Source organism: Nomia melanderi, chromosome 8 (assembly GCF_051020985.1).
Source record: "Nomia melanderi isolate GNS246 chromosome 8, iyNomMela1, whole genome shotgun sequence".
Classification (NCBI taxonomy): Eukaryota; Metazoa; Arthropoda; class Insecta; order Hymenoptera; family Halictidae; genus Nomia; species Nomia melanderi.
Window position 1 is genome coordinate 572,706 of NC_135006.1, and position 23,573 is coordinate 596,278.

General features: G+C 36.4%; 4 protein-coding genes and 1 long non-coding RNA gene across 6 annotated transcripts; 3 read left to right on the forward strand and 2 right to left on the reverse strand.

Moving 5' to 3' along the window:
- The first annotated feature begins 41 nt into the window (after positions 1-41).
- On the forward strand, positions 42-2,135 carry LOC143174825 (uncharacterized). Its single transcript, XR_012999212.1, has 2 exons — positions 42-887; positions 1,799-2,135. It is a non-coding gene; the product is annotated as an uncharacterized LOC143174825 (long non-coding RNA).
- On the reverse strand, positions 937-2,935 carry Cks30A (Cyclin-dependent kinase subunit 30A). The gene is made up of 3 exons (XM_031975561.2): positions 2,726-2,935; positions 1,981-2,108; positions 937-1,878 (listed from the first exon to the last, which is right to left on the reverse strand). The coding sequence occupies exons 1-3, from the start codon at positions 2,779-2,781 to the stop codon at positions 1,823-1,825; spliced, it is 240 nt and encodes a 79-aa protein (XP_031831421.1). The 5' UTR covers positions 2,782-2,935; the 3' UTR covers positions 937-1,822.
- A 203-nt stretch (positions 2,936-3,138) lies between these two features.
- cactin (cactin, spliceosome C complex subunit) lies at positions 3,139-14,205 on the forward strand. The gene is made up of 13 exons (XM_076370141.1): positions 3,139-3,540; positions 3,615-4,462; positions 4,545-4,721; positions 4,806-5,016; positions 5,095-5,593; positions 7,717-7,736; positions 7,877-8,296; positions 8,515-8,986; positions 10,222-10,338; positions 11,543-11,632; positions 11,705-11,962; positions 12,181-12,349; positions 13,194-14,205. The coding sequence occupies exons 1-13, from the start codon at positions 3,293-3,295 to the stop codon at positions 13,352-13,354; spliced, it is 3,690 nt and encodes a 1,229-aa protein (XP_076226256.1). The 5' UTR covers positions 3,139-3,292; the 3' UTR covers positions 13,355-14,205.
- A 337-nt stretch (positions 14,206-14,542) lies between these two features.
- Positions 14,543-20,326, forward strand: eEF2 (eukaryotic translation elongation factor 2). Its single transcript, XM_031975460.2, has 14 exons — positions 14,543-14,709; positions 15,665-15,879; positions 15,950-16,143; positions 16,416-16,624; positions 16,693-16,926; positions 17,007-17,120; positions 17,320-17,466; positions 17,656-17,896; positions 18,090-18,257; positions 18,443-18,732; positions 18,807-19,016; positions 19,097-19,279; positions 19,365-19,622; positions 19,885-20,326. Exons 1-14 carry the CDS (start codon positions 14,707-14,709, stop codon positions 19,951-19,953), a joined length of 2,535 nt encoding a protein of 844 aa, XP_031831320.1. The 5' UTR covers positions 14,543-14,706; the 3' UTR covers positions 19,954-20,326.
- On the reverse strand, positions 20,213-23,388 carry LOC116426596 (protein PRRC1-like). 2 transcript variants are annotated; one of them, XM_076370139.1, is made up of 5 exons: positions 23,148-23,388; positions 22,347-22,784; positions 21,568-21,670; positions 21,127-21,484; positions 20,213-21,058 (listed from the first exon to the last, which is right to left on the reverse strand). In XM_076370139.1, the coding sequence occupies exons 1-5, from the start codon at positions 23,236-23,238 to the stop codon at positions 20,945-20,947; spliced, it is 1,104 nt and encodes a 367-aa protein (XP_076226254.1). In that variant the 5' UTR covers positions 23,239-23,388; the 3' UTR covers positions 20,213-20,944. The 2 variants fall into 2 exon arrangements, with proteins under 2 accessions (XP_076226254.1, XP_076226253.1); XM_076370138.1 differs by having other exon boundaries at positions 22,335-22,784.
- Positions 23,389-23,573: the final 185 nt, after the last annotated feature.

The following is a 23,573-nucleotide window of genomic DNA, read 5'->3' on the forward strand; positions in this document are numbered from 1 at the left end:
TTTTCAGATGGAATACTATGTTGCATGGATGAAATGTTTGATTCTCCGAGCTACAGGTGTTATCTAAGATAAAAGAGACTATTATTTATCACGCGATACGGTGGGTTGTCTGGTACCGGTTAACACTTATTTGCTACTATACCTGAAGAACCAGCGACGAATCCACATGCCTCCTGTGCATACGCGGATTTCGTGAACCACGCGTACGAAACTTGAATGAATGGTTACGCCATATACGGCAGTGACTTCAGCAATCGACGTGTAGATTTTAAATCACCGGTTGCAAAACAGTGGCCGATTCCTTGAGAAATTCTCAATAAGATAACGCACGCTGACGTACGCAACAGTTTAGAGAGGATTTATTGGGTGTAACTTTTTCTTTTTTAATAAATTTAAGGTGGATGTTTATGCCTAGAATCAAGCCGAGTTGGGTAGATTCGTAGGGGTTGAATTGATTCTGAGAGAATGAAGTTCTTACGTTCGCACGCTCCTGTGATATATCCTTGGTGTTCTTGATATGGAAATGAACGCTTTTTTTCAGTTTTGAAAGAATTCCGCTAATTACTTATTTCCTTGTTAAAAGACACTGTTAACGAAATTATGTAATATAAGTGAAACGGACTGTGTACGCAATACATGTCAGTCCATAAACGAGGATTTAATTAATGTACAGTTTACAAAAATTAGTGTGAGAATTACTTGACCGCTAGGGACAATGTTTGTATAATTGGATTGAGGTCAGTCACGTGGTTGTCTTAATTATTCTGTCCCCTCCTCCATTCGCATATTTGGCTAAATTTGTTTCACTCTTTTTATCGTGCGAGAGTAGGTTGTAGGAACCCACGAATGCCGTTACGTTTGTATTCCACATAATTTCCAGTATGAATGTAAGTCAAAAACTCGTATGATTTCGCTATAAGAAACTAAAACCAACAATTATTCGTTACAAATATTTATTGAAACATTGACAATACTTGTTTTTTCTTATAAAAATAAACTGAAGTCAACTAATACTAAAACATAGCAATTGAAAAAAATATATACGTAGAGAGCAGAATCTGAATGAAATTGCGCATATAGTAAGTGTAATGCATAGTGTTATCTTAATTGAAGTCAAGTATTTCATGGCAAGGCATACAAAAAATGCAAAATTTCATTCTTAACTAATAGTAATGGAATCTCTAATTCAATATCCACATTGTTCATGAATGTAAAACTTAAAGACTTACAAATTTTCCGTACATTATTCTTGTTAAATATAAAAAATGATTACCTTATATGTAGTATTACAGTAGAACTTAATAGTAATTAAAGATTAACATATACGTGTAAGGCACTGCAATCACAAGATTATCAGGATATTCCTGATTCCATAAATTCTGAACAGAACTGTCGGTTCTCAGAGAAGGAATGAACTAGAATGTTTCAATATTTCCACTTCAGTTACATTCAATGAAATACCAAGTTGTCATGGTAATTCCGAAATTAAGAACTATTTAAACTGCAATTAAGAACTAAGACACTTTATAGACATATATACAGAATACTTTGTTTCTTTTTTGTGAATGACTTATTGATAATGAAAACGGAAGGCTGTGTTGACGTCGTAATGGAAAATTTAGAATCATCATACTTGTTACTGTATCTTCTAAATTTTACAAATCTTCAAATGTGAGTGAACATGGCAATTGTTTCAACAGCATACTATCATTTGAATTTTTGAAATGAACAGGATGGTTTGCCATAGTAGTTGAGCCTTTTTATGAATATTAACAATGATCTGAAGCATTATTTACAGGTTGGTACAAGTATGGCCAAGAAGTTAATTATCCGGTGGTGATGACGTAATTTTCCTCTTAAAAAGCAAGATGTGTGGTTCTGAAACAAACAAATAATTAAATGAAATTTTCTTCAAGTCAAAGAAGAATTTAAAACGACCAAATTTAGATAATGTTCATATAATATCAATAACAAAGATACCTGGTTTATGAACCATATAATGTACCCATCCTTGACTTTGTTGGACACCAATGGCTCTCCACTCTTGTTCTGATAGTAGATGAGTACTAGGTACAAATTTCACCATCTCTTTTGGCAAAACCACATGCCTAATAAAACATTTCTTCATTAACAAATGGACATATTTTTAAATTCCCTATCCCTTACCCAAAACATAATTTTTTATGTAAATATTGAACATATATATATATATATTATTAATATTAAATTAGAAACATAACTAACATGTAAGTATAATAATATGGGAAAGATTAACTTAAGATTGTTACAATTACATGACCGACTTATGCTGACCGAGAGACTAAAGAAAATTTGTATTTCATTCCAGTAAGTATCTTATATGAATTATATTGTAAAAAACATTTATCAAAAGTAACAAGAATTACAAATATTTAAGATTATCCCTTCCCCCTGTGTCAATTCTTTGTTGCGTGGATATCATCAAGATGCTGGACATACGTCACGTATCATCGACTTATTCCCAGAAAACGTACCCGAAAAATGAACAAAGAGATTATTGTCAAACCCAAAGAAATAATATCATGATAAAATTCCTGTTGAACAAACGTTTTATGCTGATGAAATGAACATAATATTAAAAGGAATATATGTTCAACGAATTATGTCTATATGTCTGTAGGAACCATAGAAAATGGCACAATTGCCCAAAAATCGAAATCACACTACTACCGATGATTCAACCAACCTGTACTCGTATTTATCGTCGTAATATTTATCCGAATAGTAGATCTTATGGGACATTGTTATCCACTGAATTATGATCTCACAGACTTTAAAAACCAACTGTGTATTCACTAAATGCAACAAAAAGTCACTCGAAAATTTTCGAAAACCTTCTCTCGCCTTCGTATGCTACGCAATTTGAAAGTTTAACGGATGTAGTGTAAAAGAGAAGTGGAGGGAGTGTACTCCGTGTTCGTTGACGGTCTATATGAAATAATACGTGCGAAATGAGAGGGAAACATCGAAATATACAAAAAATATAGAATAAAATAATAAAAAAATTCGCATGTATTTAGTATTCTCTTATTAAAATATTTAAGTATTGTGAATGTATTTTATTATATTACTTTATTATACATAAACGGAAGTGCATACATAATAAACCGGAATCAGTTGAAATCCTGAAATTCAGTAATGGCGGACGTTACTGATTTCAAGCGTTGTTTTTTGTGAGGTTAAGTGTTAGAATAATGGAAAGAGTGTAAAATACTTTGCATGAAAGGACACGTTAAGCGCTTCTCTAATAAAAATGGAGAAATACTCTCGCAGGACAGATTACGAGAGATCCAGAAAAGAAGACAAAGATCGTTATAGACGTAAAGATAGAATTTCACGTAGGAACAATGACAGCGATTATGAAAGTCGATCAAGAAGTTCGAAATCAAAACACAAACATTCGAAAAATTCGAGTGAAAAATATAAAAAGTCTAAGCATAGGGAATCTTCTGAATCACGAGAGTCTCGTAAAAAATTATCGAAACGTAAAAGCAGGAAAAGGTAAGGTAAATTTAAATATTTTCGTAAGTATGATTCTTTGGTCTGTTATTTATAACTTGTGTACTTTACATTAGATCAACATCGTCGTCATCTTCATCCTCTTCAAATTCAAGTGAATCCAATAGCTCATCCTTTTCTGATTCTTCATCTGATTCTACCAAGCTCTTAGAAAAGCTTCAAAAACAACGTCAAAAACAACTCGAAGAAAGGAAACGTCAGAAGGAACTAATGAAAGCTACTGAAACACCAGAAGAAAAGAGATTAAGGCGTTTAAAAAAGAAAGAAGCTAAAGAACGTAAACGTAAAGAGAGAATGGGATGGGATAATGATTACTTGCATTACACAAATACAGATAATCCTTTTGGTGATGGAAATTTACTTTCCACATTTGTGTGGTCTAAAAAACTTGAGAAAGAGGGTCTCCTAGGTGTCAGTAGAGAGGAATTAGAAATTAGGAATAGGCATAAACAAGAAGAGAATAAAAGAGAGTTAGAGAAAGTTAAAAAAAGAAGACAGGAAAGAGAATTAGAAAGACAACAAAGGGAAGAAGAAATGACCATGCTGCAAAGAGGAAAAGAGGCTGCCCAGTTAGAACAATGGGCAAGGCAGGAGGATCAATTTCACTTAGAGCAAGCTAGATTGAGATCTCGTATTAGAATACAAGATGGTCGTGCTAAGCCAATCGATCTTCTTGCAAAATATATTAGCGCAGAAGAGGAAGTAGATGCTGTTGAAATGCACGAACCTTATACATACCTACGTGGTCTACATGTAAAAGACTTAGAAGATTTAATTGAGGATATTAAAGTGTATAAAGAATTGGAGCGTGGTAAAAATTTGGATTACTGGAATGACATTACAGTAATTGTAGAAGATGAGCTACACAAATTGAGGAAGCTAGAAAGATCAGAGTACGAAGTTGGTAAGTATCTATGTTATACCTATATAAAGAGCTTTGTTAAGATTCCTTTTAAATGAGGCTAATCTACCTTTTACATTTACAGCTGTCGGTAGAAGAGAAGGAATACATGAATCGGTAGCTAAAGATGTGACTGCCATTTTTAAAGGAAAGACAGCAGCACAGTTGGAAGCATTACAGTTACAAATCGAAGCAAAAATCACAGGAAAGCCAGAAGGTGTAGATATTGGATACTGGGAGAGTCTTTTATCTCAGTTGAAAGGTAACTTGTAAATTGATTATTAACATTTAATTTAATGTTACGTATCTAAAGTGCATATCTGTATTAGCCATTTACTCTTCTCAGCGCATATGGCGAGGGCACGGTTGAGAGATCGACATCAAGAAAATCTGCGCAAAAAGTTAGAAGTTTTAATTGCTGAACAGGGTGTTTCGAGAACAGAAAATGAACCCGAAGATTCGCAAGTAGTTAGCGACGCACCCGTTGAACAGACAGAAAAGCAAGATGAGCCATCTACTAATGTAGTCACAGAAAAGAGTGAAGAGAGCCAATCGGAGTGTGTATCTTTTTTGCATACGCCTGTGTTTGCAAATATGAGCTCTTCAACATATGGGTCTGTTTTGTGTGTTTCCAGTGATGAGCAAGAAACAACTAATGCAGCTGATGATTTATTGTCAGAGTCCTTCTGTGAATACGAATCAGGAGGATATTCTCCAAAATATATACCGTATTCGCAGCTCGAACCGGGGACATTAGTTACTTTAGAAGAAGACGATAATCAACGGTTAGAGTATGCGAGAAATCAAGTACTCAGTACTGGGCGAAAGATTCAGAATGTAATGACAGCTGAGGAGCAAGCGATGCATAGAGAAGCACGGAAGAATATGGGTTCCGACGAAGCACAGTTTAGTGTCGAATCGTCTTTAGAAGCACAGATTTACTTATGGTCTGACAAATACAGACCTAGAAAGCCGAGATATTTCAATCGAGTACACACCGGTTTCGAATGGAATAAATACAATCAAACGCATTATGACATGGACAATCCACCTCCGAAAATTGTTCAAGGTTACAAGTTTAACATATTTTATCCTGATCTTATAGACAAGAACACAACGCCCGAGTATTTTTTGGTAAGATGATATTTTTCAGTTAACTGAGTTACAGTTCAAAAATATATCTCGTTAACATAAGATTTTTGCAATTTTCAGACTCCTTGCGCCGACAACAAGGACTTCGCGATTCTAAGGTTCCACGCTGGACCGCCATACGAAGACATAGCGTTCAAAATTGTTAACCGAGAATGGGAGTACTCGTACAAACGTGGATTCAGGTGTCAATTTCATAACAACATCTTTCAACTATGGTTTCACTTCAAACGATACCGATACCGTCGATAATACCTTGGTATTATGTACATTACATATTGTAAATATGTTTCTAGGTGTACAGTAGATTTAATTTTTAATCGTTTCAAGTTAACGATCTTTCCAAGCTGAACATATAAACATATTTTTAAGGAGCTCTTTGAATAAAACTGCCGTAGCGTACGGTGAAAGCACGACAATTTATTTTCCACGAAAAACATACCCACATGTGTGAAAACGATACACCGAGAATATTGTGCAAAGAGGAGCAATCGGCGTTTCACTTTACCGCCTGCATTGTTTAGTAATCAATCCGATAAGTCTGAAATGGAGCGTGCAAAATCTCCGACGTAATGTCCATTTAGTAGTGGAAGAACTAACGGAAATCATAAATAAATCGGTCGCCTGGTTTTTATCACTAGGATATTTTGCAATTGACACCGATCAATCGTACGTTCCTTTCACTTTTCGACAAAATCGACATTTCTCACGAATTGGAATGATCTTTCTAAAATAATTTTATTCGAACAATGGCCAGGTATGCTGCAGTGATTCGTGACACGTCCCCCATTCAAAATATCAAACGTCCCGGCACGAGATCGTACACAATTTCCGCGTGATGACGAAAACATGTGCAAACGTGGCTCAATACAGTTGTTTAATAGTAGTCGTTGGATCGATTTTCGTGGCCACCTGTATTCTTCACACAGTCGACCACAATGAGAAAGGTAAAAGCTATATGTAGCCAATGGCAAGGTAAACTGAAGCTCAGTGCACCGGGTGTTTCGCCGACAAGGGCCGTGCGCGTTTAAAATCGCGTTTCTTCCTCGAACATCGCGCACAATTTAAATTGTCATGGTGATGTACACTAAATTCATGAATAATTCGTGTAAACCGGTCGAAAATGAAGCGTATTCATATTTTCAGCTAACAATGTAGACAACAGTGCATTCGTACGGTGCCCGGTGAACAGAAATATTATCATTCCATTTCGAGGATTCGTCGTTTTACACGTGGATAGTGATTACGTCCGAAATAATTGGCGCACCCGTGTATTCGCGTTGTTAAAAGACCGTATATCAAACGAAACAATTATAAATAATTATGGAATCAATAAGAAATAATTAAACAATCGTTGGAAGATTTTTAATGCAATTTGATACGAGGCAACGATTGGAAGTGAATTATGAAATAGTTTACGAATATCTCGAGGGGAGCTAAATTCAGTGGGTTGTCAATGAGGATGAACGGTTCGAGTGTCAAAGAAAAATCCAGTTGTTATAAAATCCACGATTACTGATTACAGTCGATCGGAAGAACGATGAAATTAAAACGCCTTTAATTGAAATCCGATTCCTAACATTTCGTACCGTTCGATGCACGATAGATCCAACTTCCGCGCGGATCTATTATGAAATCATAAAGTGAACTTTCGTCCGGAACGTGGCAGTTGTCACGAGAGACCCGAATCCGACGTCGGTAATCATTGTTCAAATTCAAAGTGATAGAACGTTTCGATCACGGCTGCAATCATGAAATGGAAGAAGCTTCCGACGGAGTTTCTGCCGGAGAAAACATTCTTGGTGATCAAGGACGATCTCGACGTGTTGGAGAGTAAGTACACGACGGATTATTTATTTAACTAGATGCACCGAGCTTTGAACCAGCACTGATACTGAAGATTCTCTTTTATTTTGAAATATTCTTCAAATATTGTTTCCTCTAAATTTGATCCAACTCTATTTGAAACCGATTAATGAAGTAATAACGTAAATGAAAGTAATTAAACCTCTGAAACCTACAATTATTTAAAATCTCGTCGTGGCAGTAGTTTACAGACAATGTATACTTTTATATTTTCGAGTACGCTGTTATCCTATTGTTAAAAGAGCTCGATTGGTAAAAAGGAAAAATCAGTTCGCGCGAAGAATAAATCAAAATTGTCGAACGTGATTTAGAGAAAGGGAAACAACGGGGAAAATCGAAAACGCCGGACACCGGCACGTGGCCACCGAAAATTAAACGCGGCGTGTCCCTCTACGAAGACCTGGAACGACCTAAAACCGCGAACCTCGAGAAACCGAGTGTCCTGGACCCGAAACTGGTCGACAAACTCGACATGTCTTTGCTGAGCAAGGAGTTGCTCAGTGACTCAATGACGCGGTTCCGGTACACCAAGACAATTAGTGGGGGAGTGTCGTCGAGGTGTAAAGAAGTTGTGACCACCGGCGAGCAACAACAACAACAGAGACCGATGTCAAACAGTGTAGCGGCAACGTGGAGCAACGGTCTCAGCTCTCAGCGTCAAAAGCGGCGTAGCTTCGAGCAGATTCTCGACTTGAGACTCGGACAGTTGGACGTCACCGCGGAATCACCGAGGATGCAGAAACAGGCGCGTACCACCGGCCAGGACGTTGCTGCGTTGAAGAAGGGCAACGACAACAGAAAATTGGACGACAACAACAACAGGTTCGTGTTAGGTTCCATTTACGAAGAGGGAACGTTAAAAATCGAACTCGCAATAAGTATATTACATATCGATCCGGAAGCTAAGCGTCTACAATAATTATTTGTTATATATCTTCGAAATTATAGAAAGAGCGTTCGAGGGTAGTTTTAACTGGCAATGCTTTCTAAATAGACCACTTAGGAAGACTCACGAGTTTAATTTATCGTTAATTGACCAGAAATGGAACGACCCACAAAGTTTCCTCCCTCTCTACGCTGAAGAAGAAGAGTTCAAGGCCAACGATACAAAACGATCTGGAGGTGTTCACGTCCGCGTCCACGAAAGGCGCACCGGAGCCATGCAAAAGCTGCGGGAAACCGGATCAGCCGGAACGTTTCCACAGTCATCCGAAGGCCACGCAGCAGAAGTTGAAAGAGGGTCCTACGAGTTCAAAGACGAAGGCGTCGCTGCCGAAATCTGTGCAGAAACCTGTCGCCTTGAACTTTCGCAGCGACAAGTGCAAGAATAAAGCCGAGGAAGTGGCTCAGGAGGCGAAGCTCAAATCTGATTGTCCCCAAGGGCACGTTAGCCCACCGAGCAGACCGTCCTCCGCGCCTATCAAGAAAGGACCAAGGACTATCACTTGTTACATTTGTGGACGTGAATTTGGCACGGCCAGTTTCCCTATTCACGAGCCCAGATGCATGCAAGTAAGTTGCGTTAATTGATTCATTCCTTGACATTTGGTCTTCGTTGTATACAACGCGTTACCCTAAGATTGCGAAAACGACGAAATGCAACGGAAGAAAGCTAAATGCTTGGAAGTCTCGTTTATCGCGTTGCTTTATTTAGTGTCACCTTTCGAGATAATAGTTCCGTTGATTTATAATAATCGTGGAAACACTCGTAGCGTGACTTCATTGACAATCGGTCAGCTTCTGGACAGTAGTGTGTCTCAGGTTACTCGACGATAAGCTTCGATTGAATGAATAATAAGACTAGAGAATAATTTATTGGATAACTTTATCTGATTTCCATACATCAAACATGAGGGGGTGCAGGATTAGTGGGACGAAAATAATGGTTCGCGCAGAGCAAGTCTAATTTTACACAGAACTTGAACTGCGATATTCATACGGCTAATAGTATCGGTCACGATGCATGGGTATATATTGAATTCTCTTGTCTGAAAACATGTAATACGTCAAGGTTCTTTGGGTAATCGATACGAATGCATGCGCGGTGTATATACTTCCATATCAGAAACGCTTTTATATGTGCAAACCGACACCCCGCACCAGGTGAACACTACGTTGAATGATCAGTGTCATACAATTCACCGGCGAGGCGCAGTTAGTACGCGCTCGTTTCGATATACGACCTCGACTTTTATGCACATATCCATATACATACATGCATTATCTGCGAAAGATCATTAATTGCTATACGTACTTTTCGATCGCGGTTGTTACATTATTTTATCAAGAATGCATTTCCTGCTTACGCTTACAACACTTGCCGAGCGGGATAAAACGAATTCAATATTCCAGCTAACATTAGGCAAGATATTTGTTATATTTTTCGAGACGAATTTCAATTTCCAGATTAAAGTACATGTAATGCGTTAAGAGTTACTGAATTTTGATACAATGTTTCACAATTTAATCCTAACGTACGATGGATATAGGCCTCTTTCTGCATCCCTTTGAAATTCGAAATTTAAACACTGTCGGCAGTCGCAAAGGAGATTCACGATTCGGTAATAATTGCCTGTCCAAGCATTGATGTCACCGAGCGAGGTCCTTTTCAATAAGCGACAAGTATCTATTCTTCTCGTTTCCTCTTTATTCCCATTACAGGGAATGTACCCTTAACTGCACGCGTGACTCGTCAGTTGCAGTTTTCTTTATTGCAATTCGAAGATTGATGAATGTTATTTCTACAGAAATGGGAGCGTGAAAATAATTCGTTGCCCGCGAACCAAAGACGCCCGACACCTCAAAGGCCTGATGTCGCGATCGATCACTCAGATTGGAATACAGCGGCATGGGAAAAGAGCCAGGTATTATCGCTTGAATATTACCAGTAACTGGAAATGAATCAAATGTAATTGTCATTATTCCTCTTCATAAACATGTTATTTAAGCGAAGTGAATGGTCGCGAACGTTCGAGCTTGACAACGTTACCGAGCATTTCCGTATTTGTATAGACGAACGTACGTATTTTAACCGTTCTAATGAGTCACCCCGTTGAGTTCATCGGAGGCGACGGGAAATATGATTGGCGATGATGTAACCGAATTACGGGTCGTCATGGGTGAATTCGGTTATGAACAATGCACAATAGACCATGGACTATATGCATATTCATAAGGACTGAAATAAATTGGCTCTCCACGGATCAATTATTTCGGTCAGAATGCACGTTGAAACTGATAAAATATTTTGTTCAAACCAGTCATATTCCATTGTATTTATTGACTTGGATAATGCTTTTTTTATTCTCTTTTTTTAATCGACCGTGAGAATGAAGGATTTACGCGGACGTTTGAAATGTATTCGCTGGGCGGAAGGGGCTAAGCGAAAATAAATCTTGTTTTGATTAGAAAAGAAAGGTGCAGTGAGGTAAGAAAACTCGTTAAAGCTCGCTCTTGCGCGTTTGCATACGTATGAATTACGAATGGGCATAACAAGTAGGAGCTTATGAGGTTTCTAGTTCCACAGAGAGAAAGAGAGCATGTCACGCACTATAATCCTCCAGCCCTATCGTGTTCAAGGTGCTGCCCCACATTTATCGCATACGCTTGCCTTCGTTAGAGTAACGCTATGTTTGATCTAAAAACTGAGAACCGCATTGCGACTCATTAAGTTCGGCTTTAAAGAAGAACTTGCTCGCCGACTTTCAGTTTCCTTCGAACCACGTGTTATTTACATTTTATCGGCAGGCGGTGTCGGTACATAGACATTATTGATTTAACAAAACCACTGGGCAATCGGGATGACTGGCCCCTATATATTTTTATCGAGATTATAACACCACGGTTTTTTCAGACTTGTGACTTACGTCACACTGGAAATGGATAATTTCCATTGATGCCATCGCTAATTGTCATAATTTCAGAGAATAAAATAAGCGAAAAGCTGAAATTATATTAATCATTATATTATCATTTATATTATTAGATTATTGTGTTGCTTTTTAAAAATAATTTAAATAATAATTAATAATGAATTTAATACGTATCATTAAAAATTATTATTTTCAGGAGCAACTGATTCCGTGTCCCAAATGCGCGAGAACGTTCCTCTCGGAACGGCTTCCGGTGCACCAGAGAAGCTGCAAAGGTTCGCTCAAGGTAACTGAAATTTTCGGAAACATTCAATTTATAATCTCACAACGACAATGCTAATTGACAATAAATCGATAGAACTCCGACACCGAGAAGTCGGAGAACTCGCTACAGGAGAAGTCTGCCGGTTCGTCGCGGTCAAGACCGCCAACGGTCGCTTGCCAAAATTGTGGCCGAAACTTCGGCACAAAGAGCATTAAGATACACGAGCCACAATGCGTCAAACGGTCCCAAGTGGAGAATGTGAAGCAATCGGCCAATCGAAGGGGAGAATCACATGGCCAAACGAAATTAGAAACCGTCAGCATGCAAGAACTTTCGAATAGTCCGACGGGGGTGAGTCGCCTTAGAAAGAACGCTTATATCCTCCAGTTCGCCTGAGGAACGTCTCCCTCGATCGAAACTCCTATAAATAAATCCTCCGTGAACCCGACTGTTTGTGCTAGTCGATATGATCACTGGAATTTCTTGTGAACGTTGTGAATAAAAAGTTGCTATTCGTGTCCGAGTGTTGTCAATGGGGGGGATAAACAGCGGGAGACGATTGGTTTTAGGATCAGCAAAAGAGGACGGTCACGTGCTACATATGCGGTAGAGATTTCGGATCGAGCAGTGTGGCCATTCACGAACCGCAATGTCTAAAAAAATGGCACGCGGAGAATGAGAAGCTACCGCCTGGTCAAAGGAGGAAAGAACCACAGAAACCGGAAGTTCTCTATACTCGTAAGTTCGATGACGTTTCTGCAGTCGTAGAGGCTAGAAGATAGATTGTCAGCTAGAGATTTGATTAGATCACTATTTAATCTTCGTCGAAATCATCTGCGAAAACGAATTTTTCGATTCTTAATTTTTACCAATGAATGCAATTATCTATGTTTATTCGAATTCACTTGTAAACAAGGTAAACATTTTATTTCTTTCGATTCGTAGAGTGATTCTAAAAATTTAACCTGGCGGTGCACGCGACGCAAGAATTTTGTCGTATATTCGATGAAAATAATAGATGAAAGAGATACTGTCGTTTGATTACCGGGCTGCCCCGCAAACTTCGAAGGTTCTCTTGTTTGGCGGTATAGCTAATTCCTGCGGTGCGCAGCTTAATTGATGTCAGGGGTTGAATAACCTCGATGATCGATTTTCCCCGAATAATTTTCGTTTGGCACAGTTTTGTGCTCGAAACCGCAACGCGATGCTCTGTTTTGCATTTCCGACTTCTCTATTGCTAAGCAGCTGAGAATGAGTGAACCGCGTGGCACCGCGGTCAACCAATGAACTTAAGGTCAGCGTGATTATATCGATCAGAGGGTGGCAATGTTGTAAACCGGAAGCGGCGGAGCCGAGCCTTATCAAATACCTGAAACAATCTTTAATGCACCCTACAATGAACTGTGAGAGCTGAACTTAGAATGAAAATATGAAATTCTGTTTTTATTCAAAATTTAATTTGGATAAAAATACAAGAAAATCTATATGAAGCTACGTGCAAACTATACGGTGTCAAATAATTTAGACGAAAGTAGAAATAAATATTCATATTAAAAATATTATGCTCATGTTTTATGTACAGGTGATCCAGAATCAGGGAACATGGTAGTGGATGTGATGGCAATGGCAGAGGCCAACTGGAAATCGCACTTGAATCAATTGGTTCCGTGTAAGCATTGCGGAAGGACATTTAATCCTGATCGTGTAACCGTTCACGAACGCAGCTGCAAGGGAAATCGCTAAAATTACACTGCTTAAAATAGTTGTAATCGATTTAAAGAAAAAATTGATTCAAGAACTCTCGTTAGTTTCTCTGATAACTGTAAGAGTGGCGATCCTTAAATTTTTTTCTTTACAAATTAAATCAATTCTTTCTTTAAGCCAATGGTAGAAGAATCACGTTTTGAGTTTTTAATATACCTACCAGGAAAGAAAATACTGTACACTTAACGTATCTTGATTCTCTATTGAATATTTTATCGATAGGTGATCCTTTATATTTTTTATGCAATGTAAATAACTCGTATAATTTTTATATCTTTCTATCTTAAAAGTGCAATGCACATGTGCACACACTACATTGAAAAGAAGTTACAGTTGTAATTGGTAAATAATGTGCTTTCAAGAAAATGAATCATTTTTCTTTTTATTAGTTTTTGATAACGTTCATATATATTAGAAGTATAATAATTTCATAGTCTAGTCTATGTGTAAATAATAGACGGACGTAATGTTCATTGCACCGTCTTAAACATCCTTAATATTGGATATTTTATAGGAGAACGCACAACCATCACTATTTTCGTAGTATATGTGTAATTACTGAATTGAGTCATAAATAATTTCCAGTAGAAGTTAATTTAATATTATTATGTATTAATGTAATATTAAAATAAATTTGCGAAAAATAAAACGGAAGTTGTTTATGACTTAACGCAATCTAATATATCTTTTGTACACATGTCTTCGTAGAATAGATATAGAATTGTTATTATCAAATAAGCTATAATATTTTGTATGAGTTCCTTGTCGACTATCAAAAAATAAGACACTAACGTGTAGCGATAAATGTATCAGTGTCTGACCATCGATTTTTTCGTAATCTTTTTATTTTATCTTTTCTTCCATCTCCCACCCCTTTTCCTCCTTTCAAGTACTCCGTAATCGTCATATTTATATAATTGCTTTCATTATAGTAACATCTATATGTCCAGCAGTAACAATTAACGGAAAAAAGAAATACTGAAAAGGAAGTACATAATTCTTAGATCTGCATATTTCATTCAAATCGTTCAGGTTACAGAACCAAATGCAACAGTTACTGTAATCTACATCCCCACGCAGGGATTAACGGACTACGTTTAAAATCGTAAAGTCGCGTGCAAACTGCGCACGCATATTTGGCCACGTGGTAGGGATCATGAAATTCCAATTGGTCCTGTGCACATCACGATATACGCGTGACGAGAGGTGCCCTCTATCGTGCACGAAACGTTCGTTCCTTTCACGGAACTCGTGTTCTTTCCAAGGGAGTCCGCCATTGTTGGTGCACGTATATTTCTGACCAGGCCAACGGAAATCGGACAACATCCAAAATGGTACGTATAATCATCGCAAAGTATTATGAACGCGTTGATCTATACCGTGTGTGGAGTGCAGAGGTGCGAATATTTTTGAAGCACGAGTGTCACCTGAGTTCGGGAAAATTGAAAACTGGCGGATTACTTGGGATTGCGCAACTCTTTTCGAGGACGAATTTTGAGGTTCGCGATGGATATGCCGGAGCAAATGATCTTTGATGGTCCTGTAGATATTCCACCGGGACAATCCTGAGAATTTTCCGTTGGAATGGCTCAGAGTTGTCGGTGTTCGAAGTACAAATATGTTTCGTCTCTCGTTCGGGAGGCAACGTGTCATGGAGCTTCGTCGGGCTCTTAATACGAGTCAGCATGCTCTTGGCGTATAGTGAATCTCTGTGAAAAATCATTCTTGGCGATTGTTCGTGCATTGGAAACGTTATGGAGATTATCCAACGGTTCGGTATTATACGGAAAAGTACGTCGAAATTGTTCGCATGATGTATATAGAGAATGAGGAAGTCATACAGTTCTCTAGGCTTTAAGGAATTGCTCAAAGACGGACGCTGTGCAGAGAAAAATGTCCACATGGGAAGCTGCGATTTCTTTTTGTTCTAAATTCTAATGTATACGTGTCCATAATATATATCAAGATTTACGAAGTTTTTATTTCAATATGGTCAGTATTAAAATTATGAAATTTTTTTTTTACACAAATGATATTTTGATTTTGGAATTTTAAGCTTAGGAGCAACTTCAAATGTTTGTACACTTAATTTAAGAGTGAAAAAACTGTTTTGTAGAATGATCACAATATCAAATATTTGACTATGTGTATATGGTGATAGTATTATGTGTAATATAAATTGTATAATTTTAAGAATATGAGAAATCTGTATTATTGTGTCTTTTATGATGTTCATTGTATAATCATATATGTGTATATTGTATGTTAACATAAAGCTTTTTACTTCAGGTGAATTTCACGGTGGACGAGATACGTGCCATGATGGACAAAAAGAAAAACATCAGAAACATGTCCGTCATTGCACACGTCGATCATGGAAAGTCAACTTTGACTGACTCCCTTGTGTCCAAGGCCGGTATTATTGCCGGTGCTAAAGCTGGAGAGACCCGATTTACCGATACCCGGAAGGATGAGCAAGAACGCTGTATTACTATTAAATCTACGTAAGTTCTACTCAAACATTTCTTGTAAGTGAAAATTCTTCCGTAATTAATGATTAACATATTTTTACAGAGCTATTTCTATGTATTTTGCCCTTGAGGAGAAAGATTTAGTTTTTATTACAAATCCTGACCAACGTGACAAAGAAGAAAAGGGCTTCTTGATTAACTTGATTGATTCACCTGGACACGTAGACTTCTCTAGTGAAGTAACAGCTGCTCTTCGTGTAACTGATGGAGCTCTAGTGGTTGTTGATTGTGTATCTGGTAAGAATCTCACAGTTGACTTTGTGAATTCCATGGAATCCCTTCCAGCACAAAAAGTGTTACTCTGTAGTGCATTAGCTGGTTTATCTGGCTAATACACATGGACAGTGCTGATGGTGTATGAATGGAAGGAGATTAAAAGCAGCTGTGTTTAAACGCTGTTAGTGGACCTCTATCCTTATGTCCTTTACTAACATGCTACGACACAATTGCTACAATAACATATTTTTGTTTTATGTTACTCTAAATGGTTAATCCTTCCCGTTTTTAAGGTGTTTGTGTACAAACGGAAACTGTACTTCGTCAAGCTATTGCTGAGCGTATCAAGCCAGTATTGTTCATGAACAAGATGGACAGAGCTTTGTTAGAACTTCAGCTTGACAGTGAAGATCTGTATCAGACTTTCCAACGTATTGTTGAAAACGTTAACGTTATTATTGCTACATATTCTGATGATGATGGCCCCATGGGTGAAGTTAGAGTAAGTGAAATGAGTTTTTCTTGTATTATATTGTTACTGAAATATTAATTTCTATTCATTAAAAATAGGTAGATCCTAGCAAAGGATCCGTCGGTTTTGGTTCGGGTCTTCATGGTTGGGCTTTCACGTTGAAACAATTCTCCGAAATGTATGCTGAAAAATTCAAAATTGATGTTGTAAAACTTATGAACAGATTATGGGGAGAATCGTTCTTCAATCCTAAAACTAAGAAGTGGAGTAAACAAAAGGAAGCAGACAACAAAAGATCTTTCTGCATGTATGTTTTAGATCCAATTTATAAGGTACGTACTTAATGAACAGTCATTCTTATGTTTACTAAACACGGTATTTAAATCTGTACTAATATAATGTTAATTAACAGGTATTTGATAGCATTATGAATTACAAAAAAGAAGAAGCAGACACTCTCCTGCAAAAATTGGGAATTGTTTTGAAAGCTGAAGATAAAGACAAGGACGGCAAAGCTCTTCTTAAGGTAAAAAAGTTTTGACAAGTATGAATATACAAATACTTAAATAGGGAAATATATTATGATGATTTGTTCTAAAATTCTGACACCTCTTCTGAATCTTATTGATTGATATGCGAACCCAGGTCCTGATAACACATGAAATTAGAATATATATTTGACAAGTAGTACATTGCATACACATTAATGTTTATTTAAATTTTAGGTTGTTATGAGAACGTGGCTACCAGCTGGGGAAGCTTTACTTCAGATGATTGCTATCCACTTGCCATCTCCTGTCACCGCTCAAAAATACCGTATGGAAATGTTATACGAAGGTCCTCTAGATGACGAAGCTGCTATCGGTATTAAGGTAATTTTTTTAACGCTTTTTAATTTCATCCTTCTGTGGTTCTTATGTTATATGATGATCTTATCCACAGACCTGTACTGATATAAATGATAGATGTTAAATTTATTTATCTGATAAAGACACTTCAACTTAATTAAGTTTAATCAGCAGTCCAAGAAATTTGTAATTATTATATAATTAATTTTACAGAATTGCGATCCAAATGGCCCACTTATGATGTATGTCTCAAAAATGGTACCGACTTCTGATAAAGGTCGTTTCTACGCTTTCGGTCGTGTGTTCTCTGGAAAAGTTAGCACCGGTATGAAAGCACGTATCATGGGTCCCAACTTCCAACCGGGCAAGAAAGAAGATTTGTACGAAAAAGCTATTCAGCGTACAATTTTGATGATGGGTCGTTACGTCGAGGCGATTGAAGATGTGCCTTCCGGTAAGTTTTATAAAAAAATCTTGTGTTGAAATCTGACATTTTTTTTTGTAGCTTCAATGATGATTGTTCTCACAGACCTGTACTGATACCTTTTGAAAGACAGTAGAACGGCCAACTGACTTTTGATGTTGATAATATAAAAATGTTCAAAGATTGTACCCATTATGCTAATAATTTATTTTTTTTTTTATAGGTAATATTTGTGGTCTTGTTGGTGTTGATCAGTTCCTGGTCAAAACTGGTACTATTACCACATTCAAAGATGCGCATAATATGAAAGTTATGAAGTTCTCAGTCTCGCCTGTCGTACGTGTTGCTGTTGAACCTAAGAATCCCGCTGATTTGCCTAAGTTGGCTGAAGGTACGTTTACAGATCTTTTCATGAAAATATGAATAATGGAATTTTTTAAGGATGAAACTACTTATATAGAGCATTGGGTTATGACAATCCGTGATTTCGTGTAGAATCTGAAAATAATGATTAAAGTCATACACTTACTATTGTTATCTGAACATCATTGAATAACAAATCATTCGTTTATTTAGGTCTTAAACGTTTATCAAAATCTGACCCTATGGTGCAATGTATCATCGAAGAATCTGGAGAATACATCATTGCTGGTGCTGGTGAACTTCACCTTGAAATCTGTTTGAAAGATTTGGAGGAGGATCACGCTTGCATACCCATTAAGAAATCAGACCCCGTTGTCTCGTACAGAGAAACAATTTCGGAACAATCGAATCAAATGTGTCTTTCAAAATCACCCAACAAACACAATCGTTTGTTCATGATGGCATGTCCCATGCCTGATGGACTTGCTGAGGACATCGACAGTGTAAGTTTTATTTTTGCTGAGAAATATGCAGAGTACATGTTTTTTTTGTGCTTACGTGTTTGTAATTATTACAGGGCGAAGTTAACCCAAGAGACGACTTCAAAGTACGTGCTCGTTATTTGAGTGAGAAGTACGATTATGATGTAACCGAAGCTAGAAAGATCTGGTGCTTCGGACCTGATGGAACTGGACCTAACATCATAATTGATTGCTCGAAGGGAGTACAGTATCTTAACGAAATTAAGGATTCTGTTGTAGCTGGATTCCAGTGGGCCACGAAAGAGGTATGTATCAGTATTTTGAAAAGATTTGCTTCTATTTTGTTTTAATTTATCGTAATTAATTGAGATTCGTAACGTTACAGGGTGTTCTTTCGGAAGAAAACTTGAGAGGTGTTCGTTTCAACATTCACGATGTAACATTACACGCTGACGCTATTCACAGAGGTGGTGGTCAAATTATCCCTACCACAAGACGTTGCCTTTACGCTTGTCTTCTCACTGCCTCTCCTCGTCTTATGGAGCCAGTTTATTTGTGTGAGATTCAGGTAAATTTTTACTTTTTTATTTGAACAATCGTATAAAACAATTCAATTGTTCTCATATATTAATTAATTTAAATGATCTTTTCAGTGTCCAGAAGTAGCTGTCGGTGGTATATACGGTGTACTCAATCGCAGAAGAGGTCACGTATTTGAAGAACAGCAAATTGCTGGTACACCCATGTTCGTAGTTAAAGCATATCTTCCAGTAAACGAGTCCTTTGGCTTTACTGCCGACTTACGTTCCAATACCGGAGGACAAGCTTTCCCGCAGTGCGTATTCGACCACTGGCAGATCTTACCCGGTGACCCAATGGAACCTAGCTCCAGACCGTACCAAGTTGTGCAGGTAAATATTAATCTGAAGAAATTTTACACGCAGCAATATAAACATACCCACGATCATAACTGATGGTAATGAGTATATATAAATATATTACCATTTTTAATCTCGTGGAAGAGAAACTGTTTTTTGTTTTGGTGTTCCAGTAGTGTATTCTGGTTTGCCTGAATAGGGAAACATACAGATACTTCACTTTTTGAACCTATACATATGTAAGCATACGTTGTTATGTATGATAACTAATTCATAATTACTTTTTTCTTTACAGGAAACACGTAAGCGAAAGGGATTGAAAGAAGGTCTCCCAGACTTGAACGCATACCTTGACAAATTGTAACCATAGATTCGCGCACCATATTTAAATATCTATTTAAATATTGTAATTCAATTAATATCGCTGGAACCGTATACAACTGCATCGGTTTATTATGAACTTTGTTTTGCGCAAAGAACCGTGAAGAAACACACGATTATAAATATGAAAAAAGGAAGATAATAAATTGTAATTATAATGAAAACTATGTATGCTAGCGCAGGGAGGAATATTTTGTACATTTATTTAACTAAGCATCGCCACGTTATTGACATCCAGTGGCTTTACGTTTTTAGCATATCATCATCAGATAAAGACTTGATTGTTATTTTTATTGTGGCAACATTTTGCCAATTTCTTATGTAAATGCGAAAAAATTAAAAATTGTGATTTTTTACATTGCTTTTTTATTAAAATTAGTCTGTTATTTTTTGTTGATGTTCTCACAAAATCGACAAATTCAAAGTTACTGATAATAAAAAAGATCACAGCAATGTACTCATACTGGAAAAATACATCAAGAAATTAAAGATAAATTTGAGAAACAGAAACTTCATTGAATCACTTTTTTTTTTAGAAAAACCCAATTACTACTAGTATAATTCTCTAAAATAAATATGAGATACTTAAAATAAGTACGGCTCTTATCAAATGCAAATGATTTCAATAACAAAATATATTTCTTTAATGATTATTTAAATATACAACTATACTTAAAGTGCGACTAAAGAATTCACCACATTCTATGTACCAAATTTACGTTTGAATATATTTTGTTTTTTTTTTTTAAATTCGTGGATCTTTTATACATAATACGACATTAATTAAAATACACTTTGATTTATGATTACTAATTTAGTAAATACGTCATTGAAATTTTTAATTCCAACAACACATTAAAGTTATTAAAATTACAGACCTAAGAAATTAATCTTCATATATTTAAGTATCTTATAAATTAGTAAAGTTATATTTACAAAAACGCACGATAACGGTAAATTGCGTGTTAAAAAATTTACACAGGATCAATTGCATTCTTGTATATCCCGGCCAATGCTTGAGCTGCCAAAAGTATAATATCTCGTTTAGCGACACCGCTAAATACATGATGCCATTCGTTATGAGAAACCTTTAAAAAAAAAAAAAACATTCATTATCGAAAGAAATCAATTTAATTTTATATTTTATAAAACAAACCTGTAAGTCATTTGCTATTAAACTATCAATAGTAACTGCTAATCCAGACCATTTTGGAGGGTAATCCTCAGGTGTGGCTTCTTGTGCCATTATTACCATTTCAGTTGGTACTGGCGTCATTTGTGTAAATGTATGAAATGTCACTTTACGTTTAGGATCATCAAGAAGTACCACTCCTAAATCGAACCATTTATGTTCACCGACTTCTAATAAAAAATTTTCTACAGCAACTATCGGTATGTCTTTTGGAATGGACGGAATGTTTCGTGCGGAACTAATTCTTGTTTCCGCACCTTTTATTCCAGCTGCAAAACCAATTGGCTGCGCGGCAATAGTTGAATTTTCAACTGCTACACCTCTAAAAATATGATTAACAATTTTATTAAGAACGTGGGTAATTATCAATAATGATATAAACATTTTGTTATGTTTATTACTCACGTAACTGTTGCCTTCCCAAACACTGTTTGAAAAGCTTGACGTACAGGACTTACTTTCACATCTTTGTCTGAAGCAACTATTATCTCTACATCACCACCAGAATCTGAAACGTATATTTTCAACAGGGCCCACACGTATGATTGCAAGTTAACTAACATATTGCACGATTACTAAAAAGTGTGCTGTTAGGTAGTTTAAGTTCATACATGGGTAGTAGAATATGTGTTTAGTTCCTCAAACTTTCCTCTTTAAAATAACATTGACAGTTTTAATAAAATATTTTACAATAGAAACAGTTTTCATTTCATTCATTGTCATAAAATTAGATCATTATTGTCTACATTTACAGAGCAAATTAAGAAACCAATATATTTTTGCATCTGTATAATTCAGTTTTTTATATATATAACTATAGTATAGTTACACGTACACAAGTTACATGGTTTGAGTCACTTGATAGGTAAAACACAAACACAAGATTTACTACAAAAAAAAATATTCAACTTTTTGTATTCTAACTGACAGTTAAGATAGACTACTACAGTACAGTTCACTGAATTAAGTTTGGCTCGCAGTTCGTCCAAAAATAACATGGCACATATATATATCCCATCACTTATGATGCAATAACATAATTACATACACAGTGAAGCGTATCTGAGTATAAACTTGACATGCAGAGTGTTAATAATATTAACGAACTTAAGCATAGAGGAAGTTTGGATTACTTTGACTTACATGACAGGATTAGTAACATTCTTACTTACAAAGGAACTCACGCATCTGGGGGTCTAATGTTGTAATCATAGTATTAACACTGTTCTTTGCCTTCTCAGCAACTTTGCTCAAAACATTACTATTTACTACTGTCTCTTTAACCCAGGATAATAAACCGCCGCCAACCAATCCTGAATCTTGCACAGGGCTTCCCGCTTGCGCTGTAGTTTGTGCATTTTGGGTGGGTTGAGTTACAATAGGAGTTGTAGTTATTTGTTGAATTTCTTGCTGTGAAAGCTTAGAAGGAGTACTTAAATTTGATTTAGCAGACTCGTCTTTCTTTTGTATGGTAGAATTTTCTGAGGACACTGTCCCTGAATTTGAAATGAAACTAGGCAATGCACTAGGTGGTGCTACATTTGATAATAAACTTCCTGTAGATGTTGATACGCCTATTGGCATTAGCAGAGACGTAGACGACGACAAGCTACTAAAAGAATCTGAAAATTACAGTTTCCGTCATCTACACATACTAAATATATTGCCATGAAACAATGATGAGAAACTTTGTTATTTTCAATAAATTAATTATTTTCCTTTCACTTACGAAAGGAAAAGTAGTGATTTATTCCTTAACTTGCATTTTCTACGAATATCTATCGTAAATTATTTGCAATATTTTTTATGTATCACGAGATATGATTTCGAATTTATTCTTTATTAGTTTCCTTAAGTTTCTTATACGTTTCAATATTCAACTTTTTTATTGGAATTTTTAAATTATTGATACATATGCAAAAACTTTCATTCGCGGGATTATTTGACAGATACGCAGGTGTTTATGTTTTGGATTTCTGTCTTACCTGTTTTCACGATTTCTCCAGACGTAGAAGACTCGTCAGTCTTCCTTTCAACAAATTCAAATGTAGATTCTCCATTAGAATCGTCGGTCATTGCTGGTTAACTTTTCTAAATTTACACGTAAGAAGTCCAAAAACTATATTGTGAATTTTCTATATGCAGGTGTGTGAATACAACTACAGTACCTTGACTATACATAATTACTTATGAGGTACGGTTAGCTAACTTCATGATATATGTTATCGTCTGAAGATAGGAAGTAATATTGACACGTAAACAAATTTATCTTTTCACATTATTTATTTAATTTTATTTTAGGTTTCTTCTCTGATCAATAAAAACTTGATTGCGTTATGTGGAATGAAATGCAGTTTATAACTATAAAATAATAAACATGAATTTTATACATTTTATCCTGTACAATTTAT

What these genes read in the sequence shown, in the direction of transcription:
- Cks30A (XM_031975561.2), bottom strand. Translation starts at nt 2,781, where the DNA reads ATGTCCCATAAGATCTACTATTCGGATAAATATTACGACGATAAATAC. An exon ending in GACGATAAATACGAGTACAG is followed by an intron (nt 2,109 to 2,725) that starts GTTGGTTGAATC and finishes ATGTTTTATTAG; the next exon opens with GCATGTGGTTTTGCCAAAAG. An exon ending in TTATATGGTTCATAAACCAG is followed by an intron (nt 1,879 to 1,980) that starts GTATCTTTGTTA and finishes TGTTTGTTTCAG; the next exon opens with AACCACACATCTTGCTTTTT.
- cactin (XM_076370141.1), top strand. Translation starts at nt 3,293, where the DNA reads ATGGAGAAATACTCTCGCAGGACAGATTACGAGAGATCCAGAAAAGAA. An exon ending in CAACGCCCGAGTATTTTTTG is followed by an intron (nt 5,594 to 7,716) that starts GTAAGATGATAT and finishes TATTGTTAAAAG; the next exon opens with AGCTCGATTGGTAAAAAGGA. An exon ending in AGCTCGATTGGTAAAAAGGA is followed by an intron (nt 7,737 to 7,876) that starts AAAATCAGTTCG and finishes CTACGAAGACCT; the next exon opens with GGAACGACCTAAAACCGCGA.
- eEF2 (XM_031975460.2), top strand. An exon ending in GATTGAAGATGTGCCTTCCG is followed by an intron (nt 17,897 to 18,089) that starts GTAAGTTTTATA and finishes TTTTTTTTATAG; the next exon opens with GTAATATTTGTGGTCTTGTT. An exon ending in TTGCTGAGGACATCGACAGT is followed by an intron (nt 18,733 to 18,806) that starts GTAAGTTTTATT and finishes TAATTATTACAG; the next exon opens with GGCGAAGTTAACCCAAGAGA.
- LOC116426596 (XM_076370138.1), bottom strand. Translation starts at nt 23,238, where the DNA reads ATGACCGACGATTCTAATGGAGAATCTACATTTGAATTTGTTGAAAGG. An exon ending in TGGAGAAATCGTGAAAACAG is followed by an intron (nt 22,785 to 23,147) that starts GTAAGACAGAAA and finishes TGTAATTTTCAG; the next exon opens with ATTCTTTTAGTAGCTTGTCG. An exon ending in TTTGGGAAGGCAACAGTTAC is followed by an intron (nt 21,485 to 21,567) that starts GTGAGTAATAAA and finishes TCATATTTTTAG; the next exon opens with AGGTGTAGCAGTTGAAAATT.